The sequence below is a fragment of the Leptonotus elevatus genome, chromosome 5, assembly GCF_054856555.1.
Source record: "Leptonotus elevatus isolate MCC_2025b chromosome 5, RoL_Lele_1.0, whole genome shotgun sequence".
NCBI lineage: Eukaryota > Metazoa > Chordata > Actinopteri > Syngnathiformes > Syngnathidae > Leptonotus > Leptonotus elevatus.
Window position 1 is genome coordinate 12,829,018 of NC_141243.1, and position 14,465 is coordinate 12,843,482.

Genomic DNA, 14,465 nt, shown 5'->3' on the forward strand with positions numbered 1-14,465 from the left:
TAGCACATTGCAATATTGGCTAGACAGAGGCCTTCCATTGCGTTTTAATTCTATTTCTGTACTTTTATTCTTGATAGTTTTTTTTTATTATAACTTATGTAATTGACTGTCAAACTCATTTTGTAGTGACGTCATGCACACTGTGATCAGGGCATCTTTATGAACCCAGGACCATGATACTGGCAAAGGGGACTCACTTAAGTAGGTAGGCCTACTAATAGTTAAGGGTTGGGTCAAGAACCTTGTTCTCAATGGCCATACCTGGATAAATACAGGCTAAGTAAACTTAAAGGAAATATTTTTTCATTTCTACATTTAATTTTTTTATTTTATTATTATTATTACAGATTGTGGTTTCTTTATTTAGTGACAAAGTAGTGGGTCATGTGATTAAAAAGCAGTTTTTACTTTGTAATTATAAAATAACATATTACATGTTTTCTTTACTTTTAAAACTTGTATTGAAATGTTTACATTTAATATGCTTTTGGGCCGTTTTAGCTTACACAGCAGAGGGTCGTGTTCTTTTTCTGCTTTGACAATTATCGATTTTATATACATAAATACTTCGAGACAAGTTTGTAAAGTGCTTTTTACCTTTATAAAAGTACACCTTTTTGTACATATGGGTTTGATGTGTACAACAGGCTTTTGGTTCCCTTTTATACAGTAGGTCAGAATATTAGGAACAGCTTCCGGGAATGATGCAGTACATTTCGACCCACAATCATAATAAACCTTGCTGGGTAAAAGAGAAATCTTTGCAACGACAAAATATTTGTCTACATCCCTTGTATTGGGGTTCATTATGTGCTTAAAAAAAGGTGACCGGTAATCATTTTATGCATGCACATGACTCGTCATTATGCTCAATATTGTACAGTGAGAATGACAGAAGCCTGCCAGCCTTCACGAGTAATGAATAATGAAAAATGGCAATACATCTCATGAATGTGACGTTAGCAGTCAACGGGGAAGACCATTGTACTTACTGTATCATATTAAAACGCCCATAAATCATATTGCTGTGACATAAACCGAACCGGTCATGCTTCCCGTGCGGCCGTGAGCTAGACGACGTCACGCCGCCGCCTGCGCTCCCAACGCCGGCCGCGAGACTCACCTCGCCCCGCTCGATGCGCTCCACGATGCTGTTGAACTCCGTCATGTCCTCAGAGTCCGACATGGCTGCAGAATGACTAGGATGAGGATGAGGAGGATGAGGAGGATGAGGAGGATGATGCAAGCGCGGGCGCTGTATTAAATATTACACACACACACACACACGCCGATAACAGCTGTGGTTTAGATCAACATGAGAGCTCTCCCATCCACTCCCTTCCCGTATGTGCGTGCGTGCTACAGTGCATGCGCAGACCACAGGAAAACAATATTCATCTTTATGTATACTGTAAATACTGTGCCCATGCATCTTACCATCTCATCTCCTACATGCATGCGTATCTCTTGAGTGGAGATGTCTCCTATCTCACAGAGCCCCTTTTGACGGAGAATGAATGAATGGCTCCATTCTTTGATACACTTAAATTATTATTTTTAATTTGATTGGCAACAAGGAAGAAAAAGGAAAAAAAATATTTTCTTCTGTTTGCTGATTGATATCTTGCATGTACGGATGCTGTGTATTTTAGGGGTTTTAATTGTATATTATTAAAATGTAGCTCTACGTAATGGATCGATCCACATACTGTGTCTATATTGATCACTGTATCAATCTATCCAATCATTTTAAGTCTTTTCCTCAAGCCAACTAGATATTCAAAATATTTTACTGTATACATAATGACTGTATGAGCCTTGGAGGATTAACTATTTCAGGTGCCTTGTAGGATGACTCTAGGAACCATTGACAGTCACTTGCAGGCCCTTTAACCCCCGACCCCCATCCCGCACGTGTCACAATAAGAGATAGGATTACATTTGTTATCTCATTTTTTTGGTATTTTGGAAATGCCGCTTGTCCAATGTCCCCAGATGGCCTCTTTGGCTCCACGCCGCAGACACATTCCACGTGCAGCAATCTGTGACAACAATCAGAAATCACCTGCTTTACTGTCATTGCTTTCCCCACATAAGATTTGTACTGATAAACAATGTAATATCACTTTCATACTAGAAACCTAGTTTTGATTGTCAGCATGAGCAATAAGCTTCAAATAGCAAGAGCTAATGACACTTGACAAGCTCGCAGCGGCCTCCCGACGCACTAAACAGGCAAACATATTGCGTTGCGTTTCATTGATTAGGGTGGATACGGGTTACGATACTGCAAAGGAATCTTGCTTGCACAAGCCAACAGTACGCTCCGACGGGAATTTTGTACAGCCGATAAAAATGTGGTATTTTGCAAAGATGGTTTAAGCACGAGGACATAGCTGTAGTTGCTGAAAAACGGGCCATCCCTCAAATAAACACCAGGAGGGTTGTAGTGTCATGTGAGAGGAAAAATCAGGAGGAAGAAACCCCCCCTTGTTTAAAATCGGGATCAAAGTCAACAATGTATGTAGTACAAAACCTGAGTGTTTTTTTAAAATCTTTTTGTCCTTTCATCTCCCGAAGTAGTTAAGAGGCCATATTGGGTTGCAAGTGTCACAAAAGGACCATTGCACCACACCCGAATACAGCTGCGGCTGGCGGTGAAAGGATCGTCTCTCGACAAATTCAACCTGGGTCGCGCTCAATTCCCTTTGGGAAGGCCGTGGATTTGCGCTTCATAGTTCAGTATCGGTCGGTCTGCTGTTGGATTTTACAACAACGTTAAATTAGGTCTGCTTATGAGTAACAAAATGGTTGTATTTCAGGGAGGATTTTATTTTTCAAATTTGGATATGGAGTCCATTAAAAGGGCCATAATTGAGGAATTAGGTCACAACATTTGGTTATCTCGAGGTTCAATGCAAATTGGTTGACCACATACAATATTCAAGACTAGAATATTCAAAACAAACTCGCAGACACCAGAGACAGGCACCTTTATTTCCCGTAGATAGAGTATTTGCCTTTGAGCTTGTAGTATCGAAGGCAGGAAATACAGCCAAGCATTTGCATATCCCATCATAACTCTTTGCTTGCACATATTTACAGTGTTTATTGACATTTCTTTACAAGGCATAGAAAAAATAAACAGCATTTCATGTTACATTATGTATATCAGTGGCTGTATGGCAAAGAGTCGCTTAATGTCGGCTGCACGTCCATCTGCAGTTAAGTAGCATAAGCCAAGTAAGCATTGAAGGGATCTGAGTCGGTGGGTTTTTTTCCTTCTTTTTCTTCAAGAAATGCATTAGTTAAAAGATTACCGGAACAAACTGTGCATTGCGAGGAAAATGCACCCAAGTTGTTAGACCGAAGCCCGCTATATTTATCAGAATGAATCATGTTGCCGAGCTCCACTCGAGCACAGGCGAATTAGAACGACGCGACAAACGTGAGGCACATTTCAAAGTGGTCTTCACCCACCCGAGGACACAAACTCAATGAATGTACGCTTGGGCTTTAGAAGACGCTTGGAACAAGACATCATTCCATTAGAATTGATCTCGTTCCCCCTCTGGCAAAGTAGCAGCGCTGACTTTTAAAAGCAGAACTGCACAGATTTTGGACCCTATTTCAGACAGGAAGATAAATCAGTCATTTTTTTCAGAATAGCAAGACAGGCTTGAGGTTGAATGCAAAAACGGCTAACTATGCATCCATCCATTTTCGCAACCGCAAAGCATGCAATAATGGATAATTTAGCCTGTTTGACAAAAACTGCCAACACAGCACTTTCCCACCTTGTTTTGGAGTCGCCGTTCTGTTCAAGTCACCAACACGGAATAGTAGGATCAAGTCATACCGCTAATTTTCTACCTTCAGAGGTAGCATTAGAGCCATCACACAACTGTGTTAATGTATTCCGCTCGGTTGCCCGACAAGTGACATTTACTTTCAACATGACACGACGAGTGTACAAGTATTTTACTCACCAAGACGTCTTGTCAGTATCTGACTCCAGCAAAATCCCATTTGGCTGGGTTCTGTTTAAAAAAGCAGCAGAGGTGGCTAAATGGTGGGTTTTCTGTTACATCTCTGATTCGGCCATTTTTTTCCGAAGCTCTGAGAGACAAAAGGCAGCTCAAGCTCCTTTGAAGATGCAATAAATAAATAACAATCTCCCCCCCACCCCCCTTTTCCTCCCGTATGTCGCTATTTTCTAACAAATAGGGACTATCAAGAGACTATGTGGTTCCTTGAGCGTTTAACCTTGAAAGGAAGTATGAGAGTCGGAACCGCCTATGTGTCAAGGATTCCACAGTTCCAGCGGCATTCACTTAGCTGTTGTGTTGAACGTCTCACTATCCTAAGTATTGTGCATGTCACACCAAACTCTGGCCTGATCATCTAATCATCTGATTGCAGCCATTTTGTGGGGTCAATCAAGCTGTATAAGTGGCAAAGACACAGAATTAGTAGTCGACAACGTTCCGTCTTCTGAAGCAGTATCGGAGCAGCATGTGTCATGGATATATGCAAGGACAGAAGTGTGAAGTTATCATCTGATTATCTATCCAAGTATTTAGAGCTCTGTACAAAAAGCAGAGGTGGCTAATGGGTGATAAGTTACGGCCATCACACTGAAATTACGCACACTTAATGTTTAAAGGAAGCAAATTACAATTCAAACTCTTTTTAAACTGCCTGTAAAAGCTGTCATTTTGGACATTTTTACATTACTGCTGCATAAACCAATGATTCCTATCCAGTGTGGTGTGCTGTGGGAAATTGTCTAATCCGGTTCTAAAATTATGTATTTGCTACATATATTGTATTTTAATCCAGGTACCTCAATAAAGGTTAGGTATCCGATTGTGCTGCTGTATAAAAGCCCACACATTTGCAGTAATATCCCGCCTTCTAGGTTTTTAAGCGGATAAATGTTACAAATTCTTTCACGGCTTTGACACGGCAATTTTATGGGATCTCCATGTTTATAAAAAAAAAGAAAATAAAAAAAAAAGGCTATTGTTATCGTCCCCCCGAGTCATAAGGCTATAAAATGAGGCTGGTTGAGAAGTGGGGAGCTTGCCCGCCAGTATGCGTGAATAATGGATGCGTCCAATTACTTATTCATCCTGCTCCACTCTCGGTGCTGCCTCCTCCTCCACATAGCTTGGTCTAAAAGAAGCTGCTAGCTTTAGTCCCTTGTTGGTCAGGATTTATCAAGTTGAAGTTGACCAAAATTTGGCAATACTGGCCAGTTTGGTTTCATCCACGTGTGAGTATGCCGTATCCTGTGGAGGCTGATACTCTTGCCAACATTTTTGGTGGAAAGCTGGTGGCGGATAGACATAGGACAGTTTGGTGGTTAAAAAAAAACTAAATCAAAATAAGTGGGAGGGGGAATAACACATGATCTCACTAAAAACTTAAAAACAGCAAGGGTCCTAGGAATGAGCCCTGAGGAACACCTGTGTTTAGAGTTCACACTTTCAGGGATTTTAAAATGCTAATGCCAATTTCTCCAACAAAAAATAAAATCAATAAGAGGGGGCTTAAGTGGGGATTACCAGCAGTGATCAGAGAGAACTGGATTTTGAGCAAACATACTTCATCCAGCTCGTCAAAGATGGCTATCAAGCAAGTTGTTGTATTGAATAGTAACTGCCTACAAGGCCAGGTCAGCACATAGTTCGAGTTCAAACAGAAAAAACTAAAATCATCTACACTCGGTTCCATTTTATTGATACTTTCCCTAGTTCTTTTGTTCCCTACTTGTTTTCGAAAGTCAAACAAAGACTGGCCCCCCTGCAGGTGGTTCTTGGCCTCAACTCCGTCGGGTATACTGCTGCTACTGCGCTACACCTGATCAAACCTCCACATTAGTAAACTTAGCCAAAGGGAGGATGAGGAGGATGAACCTTTGGGAGTAGAATGGGTGAGACATGGAAGATCAAATCTGGCGGGCTCGAAGGAAACTAAGGAGCTTTGAAGAGGCCCCAGAGGTAACATAAGCATGTTACTAGATGAAAGGATGAAGGATCGCATGATCCAGAGTTAGGACCAAAATTAGACTGGACTGTAACGTGGAAAAAGGTGGTCGCTAAGTGTTCTTTCATGAGCTTTGAATGCTCTGCCGATAAGAAGCATAGTTGCACACGCGTTGATCATGAAGATGAACGATTTTAGGACCATTCTACATGATACTGATCCTGTGTGATCCAGAATGGAAATACTGTTACTGGTTGGCAAGAAAGAAACCAAAGTCAGCCTTTCTTAAGGAGAAAATTTGGCACCTGGAATGTCTTCAGGTCTCTGGTGATTTCTGGCACATATTTTTCTTCACACTTAACACCAACTGCAGTCTGTTGACCAAAAGGCAGCTTTAAAGAAGAGTCACTCAACAGCAAGGCCACGTTGCAAAGTTGCTAAGAGGCTGCACACTCCTAAGTCCTCAAATAAAAGGAGGCCTGGTGTCAGAAAGATTCCAGTTGCCCCGGATTTGACCTGCCGGATGCTCCTGTCAGACACAGTTGCCGCTATTGTCCCCTCCATGTCTGCTGCAGCTGGCGGAGGCGCTCGAAGGCCCTCTGGGTGATGTTGAGAGCCGGGTGGACTTTCCTCAGGCTGGGCTCTCCGATCAGAGACAGACCGCATAAGCCCAAGTAAGCGTGCAGAGGGTCTAGTGGTGGAAGAAAAGAAGGGATAAAAGCGGTTAGCATCAAAGAGGATGAATGAGAGGAAATGGGTCAGGGATGGTGAACACGTACTGTACATGAGCAGAAACATCTGCTTGTGTCATGTCAGTGCACCAAATTGCTTAATGGAGCTAAACCGGTTCTGGTGCTACACTCAGTTGATTCCAATAACTTAAGAAATTCTGTATCTGTATCAATAGTAACTCCAGAAAGGGTTCTTCACTAGCGCCTAGTACAATTAACAAATTTTTAATCGTAGTCACAATTTTGGCAGCCACAATTAAATTAACCTGACTGTCAGTGATATTAAAACTGCATGCAACCACCAGGGGGCGAAGGCATGGTTGTAAGCAAACACAACCTCCCGAGTCATGGTGAGAGAAGAAGAAGCAAAAATGAAAAGCATCATTCCAGTCCTCGAGGTCCGGAATCCTGCAGGTTTTTAGATGTTTCCGCTTACAAACACACCTGATACTACAGATCTGGATCGTTATCAGGCATGCTTATGAGCTGATTATATGAATCAGGTGTGCTAAATGGGTGGAAATATCTAAAACCTGCAGGACTCCGAACCCAGAGGACTGAAATTGGTAAACCCTGAGCTAGTGTTTTGAACAGGATAAATTTGAGATAAATCTTTAACATTAAAAAAAAGAAAATAATAACTGTACAATAACTTGGGCGGCATGGTACATTGCTAGAGTGGCTGTCTCCCAACCCAGAGGTTATGGGTTCGATAATGAACCCCTAGTTGCTCCTGATGCTGCGTCATCAGTAGGTGAATGAGAAACATTGTTTGTTTAAGCACTTTGAATACCTTGTAGGAGGAAAAGTGCAATTAAAAAAATAAAAACGTTTTTTTTTTATATATATATATTTTTTAATGAAAACTGTTTAAATTTTTTGTTCAAAAGTAACACAGTAAAAATATTTTTCCCTAAATGTGATTAATAACCAAGATTACAATATTGATGAAAATAGGAGTCCGAATTGGCAACAAATCTTTGCGTCCCGTTTTAGACAAGTAGAGTAGGGGCCACCCAAATCTACGTTTACTCAATTAAACAACCACCCGACCTCCCATTAACCACCCAAAAAGGAGGAGCCTTCTTTTGTTGTTACTCTGCTCCTTTGAGCTGCAATGAATAATTCAAAAGAAGTTGCCGTGTGACCCCGGTCCTCTGGGATCGGCGTAAAAGCTGCACAGGGCCGTAAATGGACTGGTAATTGAATTATAATGAAATGACAGATGATTGGAAGGCTGCATTAAGATCAACCAGTGCATCAGTCAGGATTTATAGCGTCTTTACCACAAGATGAGTGCACTGGACCTGCAATTGTCACTGGAGCAATAAAAGCAACCAAGGTTACTAAACCATCAAACATAAATTAAAATGGTAAAGCTGTCATGTGATGTAAAGTGGATTCATTCATTCCCAGCTAGCTCATTGGCTTTATTACCAGTACATACAACATTTGTGCTTAACTTGTGTTTACATTGTTAAATAGTGTTTACATATTAACATTATTTTGCCTGCCTCCAGTTTGAAGCCATTTCCATCAAGAATTTTATTTTATTAAATTGTTATGTTGTACCAAGTAGAGGATGTTTAGTATTTATTCTCAATTATCTACATCTAGAAAATGTTATTCTTACTCTATGATACAATAATATTAAGTAGGGATGTTCAGTACCACTTTTTTTAGACCGACAACAGTATGAGTACTAAACTCTTAAGTAGTCACAATACAGTCGTACAAAATAAAAAGCACATAAAATTCCCAATGCCAATAGTACATAAATTTTCCCCCAAAACAATGATGGATAATTGACAAAGCACTAGTTACTGTATAGAGCATTACAACAACAAAAGTGATAGTCAAATCGTCCTTCAAAATAAAAGGCTTAAGAGTAATCTCTGCAAAAAAAACAACAAAAAACAAATCCGATTGTGCCTAACATTCTTGTTTTTTTATCTGTGCGACTCAGATTTGCTTTGGTTCATTTTGTGTGGCGCAGTAAAACCTACCAGTCCCTTAAATCTCCTTTCATCTTTCTATACACTCGCCTTTATTCGGTAATACTTATGCGGTTAGTGAATAGAGCAGCCGATTCACCCTACTGGCCTTTGTAACGGGAGCACTTCCATCTCTGGTATCATCAATTACACATTTGAAGGACGCGCGCGCACACACGCACGCACACAAAGAAACACAAGCCTGTGCCGCTCAAAGTGTAGGATTACAGTAGGTGAGTTTAAAAGGAAACTTGGAGAAATGCTAGGAGCTTTTGCACATCTGATACTGTTACTGCACAATCACGTACCTGGATGGCTGTCTGGCCACTTAGCAAAACCACCAACCAATCGATCCTGCGTTGACAGAATGAAGGTCTTGTTCTTGTCAAAGTTGGTGTACTGGAATACATTTAATAGCTGCAACAGCAAGACATGGAATAATGAGCGTCAAGTACATTTTCACAGCGTAAAAGAACCCTAACGCTATGGCCATTTTTCATTTTTATACAAATAAAACAGTCGCACCTCTGGCACAGTTGTGACCTAAATATTCACACATTAGCTACATTGGTTTGATGGCGCCTTGATGCGTCCGAGGCTTACTCATTGCTGTTTTAAAGTCGAGAGCTTTATTTTTGGATCATGTGTAAACCTCTGGCATAGTTATGACCCAAATGTGGAAAAATTGAGGATTTTTAATTATCGTATTCATTACATTTTTTATTTGGGTAATCCAAACTCTTAAAAAGAGGCCTTAGATGCACTATAAACACTTTTGTGGGATGCATGAGTATTCATTTTGTGTTTTATTAATTGATTATGTATGGATTCAGTGGCGACGACTTTGTATTTTGTCTTTAACCTAATTTAGCTCCCATTTTAAAGTGTAGAAAATGCTATATTAACACGCACGTACATTTGAATTTTTTGGCAAAAGCCTCACATTAAACATGAGTGCATACCTCTAGCGTTGCGCCCACCCAAAAGGAGTAGCAAGTGTCAACGGGCTTGTTTGGGCGACCGTGGAAGCCGCTCTGCTGCCTCATGATGCACCAGCGGCGAATCCTGTCCAACTCCCGCCGACTCAGCGCCTCCTCCAATCGACCCATCAGACACAAGGAGGCGATGGCGCAGTACGTCCAGCCGCCTGCATGCATAAAGAAGTAACGGGCACGGCAAGAAAACAGACATTGCTGATGATGTTTAATTGACAGTGATGACAGACGAGTATAAACAGATTGTGTATGTGACTCTGTTCCTCCTAAAGAAGGAATGGCTCCACCTGTGTACAGTAAATACTCTACTAAATGAAAACCTGCAATAGGGAATACTTGTGTATATGTACCCTGTGACTGACTGGTGACCAGTCCCGGGTGTACCCTGCCTCACGCCCAAAGTCAACTGGAATAGGCTCCAGATCACTTGTGACCCTGATGAGGAAACGCAATATAGAAAGGGATCGGAAAGTAAACCTTTTTTTTTTTTGCTATATATTAAAGGAACAAGCAGTCCTAATTTGGACTAAAATGAGGACCAGTTTGTCCCGCATCGCAGCTTTAATTTTGGTTTAACTTTCTATTTTGTTTTCTTCTTCGTCTTTTTGCCATGATTAATGCGGTATATCTCTTCCATTGTCAATGAGATATGTGCCTGGGGAGGGATAGGGAAGGGGACTTTATTTGTTTTAAGGTTTTCTTCTCTCTTTGTTTTGTTTAACAAGAAAATGTTCACTATTTTGTGTGAAACTTTTGCTTTTGACAATTGACATTATAAAACCAATAAAGAAAGTATGACAAAAAAAAGAAATGGATCGGAAAGTGGTCAACTTTTGACTGTATTCTCAGCAATGCATATTTGTATGGTGTACTAATGAGATTTCTTTTGAACATGGATTAATAAGGACAATAGTGACGGGAGTTAATTGATAATCCCATAAACCAGTTACTAATACCGTGAGTCACATTGACACGTCCTACATTTCTAGCACACAAGCTTACTTGAAATGGTTTCCTGTCTCCAGTGAAGGTAATATCAGAAGGTTAAAATTTTACAGATTCACACGGCGGATTAATTGTACAAAAACATAATCGGGATACTTTTGGATTTCCCAGTTAGTGAACCTATCCCATTAGCTGACTTGGAGTGAGAACCATATAGACTGGTCAACCAGCCAATCACAGAGCTAATTTAGACCTCCATTCACACTCACATTCATTCACACCTCTGTGGACAATTGAGAGTCTTTAATGAACCTAAATTCCCTGTTTTGGGAATGTGGGAGGAAAGTGGAGTACATGGAGAAAATTAACACTCAACTAAGAGTTAGATTAGCGGTTAAACAAAAACATTTGGCTTTATAAGCTTAAAAGGTGCGAGTCAAGAAAATGGCAAACTTAACAGCGAGTAGTTTCTATGGCCAGCAGATGTGTGTGAGTAAAATCGGTGGATAAAGACTTCATTTCATTCTCACTGCGGACTTTCAGATGCTAGTCGATTAAAGCTATGTTGAATTATTAAACAATTTAAGCACAGAAAAGCAAATTGTAAATGTTGGTCGCTTCAATACCATAACAAAAGGTGCTATGAACCCCCCTAACATGGTGAAACAAAAACCACATAACATGTGAAGACTTTACTCACCATGTGACTCTCGCCCAGCTCCCTGGCCAAAACCGCTATCGTACGACTATCAGTGGGGAAAAGAAAAGCCAACATTTATTGACAAGAAACATTTCCTACAACTACTACTGTTAAGTTTTTTGTTAATAGAATTATGTATTTATTATTTTCCAACAAAAAACTGTTTTGATTTTTTTTAAAATATATATTACTAGATTATATTCTCTATACAAATGACACTTATTTTCTTTTTAAACACACGTATTACATAGCAAATACAGTGTATATAAATAAATGGGGATTTCATTACTTTCCTCAATTTTTTTATATTACTTATTAATATTATGACTGTACTTTATTATTATGTATATTATATTAATATAATTACATATTCAGTAAAAAGTTTTTTCCACAGACAAAACCTAGATTACAGCCTACAATTACTATTGGTTATCATAGATTTTTCATACACTGAACATATTGGTTGTTTTATACATAGTATAATGTGATTATATACTACTGTCAATCATAGTATACATCCCACTTTGTACTAATTGTACAAATATACTGTAGCATAATTAGATTATTTACTGAACATGCAACATCATAAACTATCTTTTCTTGTTTAGAATAATCTCAATTATTTAATCCCTCTTCAATACTAGTCTTCTGTTTTTGTTTGCACTACATTGTATCCTGCTACCTACCATATCTATGTATCACAGTGACATTTTTATTACAATTTATATTGGTTTAATTATAAATATTTAGTGGTTAAAAATAATTGAAGTGTCTCTTTAAAAAAAATAATAATAATTTTGCACAGGTTAAAGTTTTATCCCTAACAGACATCGAGTTCTCCCCGCACTTGACTCAACACCCCAACCATGACCGAAGACAAAATACAGCAATATAATAAGAAGTTGAGTTTTAAATTTCAAATTCCTAATAGAAGAAAAAAAATACATCAATAATGAAAAGTGTTACAAAAACACAGTTTGCTGAATAGTACTCTTCTACTGGGGAACTAGTGAAACCTCTGCAGCAGTTTAAGCACCGTGACCTCCTCCATTCATTATTAATGGAGGTGTTTCTTGGCATAGTGCCACCATTTTGAAGGTGGGTGGCCTCATTCAAGTCTAGCTCTGCTGAGTGGAAACAATCAGAGCCTAAATGATGACGTTTAGCCTTTCACAGATCACACTGTGGACGTGACTGCTCATCTACTCACCAGGCTTCCTCGAATGTACTCGATGGCCTTTTGGATATCCATGCCCGACCAGTCGTCCAGCATGTAACAGATACTGGCAGCGCAGTAAATAAAACGGATGTCGTTTTCGCTGCCTTCTGGCACGGCATAGAAACTGCAGGGAGCAAGATATATGAAGTTGGGGTTGGGGAGAGTGATGTGGAGGAAATTGCAGTAGTTGCCATGTGAAATATACACGAATAAACACCTCGCTCAAATCAAGCTGTTGGCATACGGGTACTTGCTGTGCGTGGATACCAACCTGCCATCATCTATCTGCAGGGCTCTGAGGCCGGCCAGGCATGCCTGCTTGTTGACCCGACTAAGGTCATCTCCCAGAATCAGAAGTGAGCACAGTCCTGTGTAGGTCATGGCGACATGGCCGCTGTCATAAGGATGCAACACTCCCGGCCCCTGAATAATACAAATAATGATTGAGGTCACAAAAGTGCAGCACATTTAGTAGGAAAAATAGTATATAATAATCCACCCAATTATGGGCAGGACACACCAACAAAAAAGTTTTAAGGGCCTATACACAAATATGAACAGCATGTCAGCCATTTTACTTTGAAGCAGTCATTTTGGGCATATTCCTTCTTAAAAATGTGCCTGAATGAGGCCTGGAAGGACTCGACTACTCTCCTGTACACTAAACAGCTAGGCAACAATAAACTGACTTAAGGTGAAAGATAGAGAATATGCCATGAACTAAGCATGTGCAGGAGCCTATTGATCTGTGCTCAATTGCAAGAGAAGCTACCTTGGTGCTGTAAGGAATTCCGATGTGTGACGATCCCCGAAAACCACAACGGCTGAGGTTGGATTCTGGGAAAAGATAAGCAGTGAAAAGACATTAACATTATTAATAAAATACTTACAACAGGAATGAAACATCCCAAACCGCCGTGCATTTTAAAAACAAGATGCAGCAGAAAACCTGGGAAACAACAGAGCGCTGCTGCCATCTACTGACCATAACTGGAAAGTAAATTAAAAAATGTTTCCCTCGTCTACTCTTAAAATATAAATATAAATGCATGCATCGTGAGCATGTTGAAGATGTTTTTTTAAGTATCCCGACAGTGAGGTTTACTCACGGTCTTCTGTAGGTAGAACCTGTAATGAGTAGATCCACTCGATCATGTTTTTACTGTCGATAACATCCAGAGCATCGAGTACATCGAGGCCGGAAAGGGCGAAAAATATGATGGTCAACCTGGAAAGAGATGGAACATTGAACATTATTGATACGTTAAAGCCCTTGAATGGGGAGCAAAATTTTAAGGTTGATGAACAGTTACCAGCTAGCCATGTTCATCCAAGAGGGAAACTGTTATCACAATTCACCCCAAAAATGTCAAAATTGTTCAAAGTAACTTTCTTGTCACGCAATAGTAAAACACAATTTACCCGATTTGAAAACACGTGTATTGTTGGTGTAACAAATTCCTATTGCTGTCATAACTTCACTAGCTCATGTTAGCATGCATGCTAACTAGCGCAGGAGGTTCCCCCCACTTTTTTTTTTTTTATTATCAGAAATGGCTGTCAAGTGAAAAGCCTAAGATTCGCTCGGAGCTCACCTGGTGGTCTCCAGAGAGGCGTATCTCTCCGGTAAAACCTGCAGAGTCCTTTGGAAGAAACGTACGTGTCGGTCTCGGAGAAAGTCAAGCTGCTCCAGCTCTTCTGAGAGGTTCTCCTCTTCCGCCATCTTTGCTTCCCAGATTCGTATCCGTGTACGCGGTAACTGTTTCCGATGTGTTTTGGTGTCAAAATAAAAGTGTCACAACGCAAAGGGCGGCGTATTAGATTTCAAAATAAGAGTACATCGTATAAAGTTTTTTGGGCCAAGCTATTGTCCGATTGTGTCAAATTTTT

The 14,465-nt window shown here is 40.1% G+C and overlaps 2 protein-coding genes across 5 annotated transcripts in view; both read right to left on the reverse strand.

Moving 5' to 3' along the window:
- trim36 (tripartite motif containing 36) overlaps window positions 1–4,103 on the reverse strand; it is a 33,710-nt gene extending 29,607 nt beyond the window's left edge. Inside the window, exons 1-3 of one of the 4 annotated variants that reach the window (XM_086075619.1) lie at window positions 3,990–4,103; window positions 1,940–2,042; window positions 1,124–1,199 (exon numbers count right to left, since the gene is read on the reverse strand). In XM_086075619.1, the coding sequence (XP_085931745.1) occupies window positions 1,124–1,186 (63 nt within the window). In that variant the 5' untranslated portion in view covers window positions 1,187–1,199; window positions 1,940–2,042; window positions 3,990–4,103. The other 3 variants (XM_086075618.1, XM_086075621.1, XM_086075624.1) reach the window with 3 other exon arrangements.
- Window positions 2,978–14,438, reverse strand: pggt1b (protein geranylgeranyltransferase type I, beta subunit). The gene is made up of 9 exons (XM_086075629.1): window positions 14,171–14,438; window positions 13,685–13,803; window positions 13,348–13,412; window positions 12,847–12,998; window positions 12,567–12,699; window positions 11,357–11,402; window positions 9,679–9,863; window positions 9,025–9,133; window positions 2,978–6,682 (listed from the first exon to the last, which is right to left on the reverse strand). Exons 1-9 carry the CDS (start codon window positions 14,296–14,298, stop codon window positions 6,540–6,542), a joined length of 1,080 nt encoding a protein of 359 aa, XP_085931755.1. The 5' UTR covers window positions 14,299–14,438; the 3' UTR covers window positions 2,978–6,539.
- Between the last annotated feature and the right edge of the window lie 27 nt (window positions 14,439–14,465).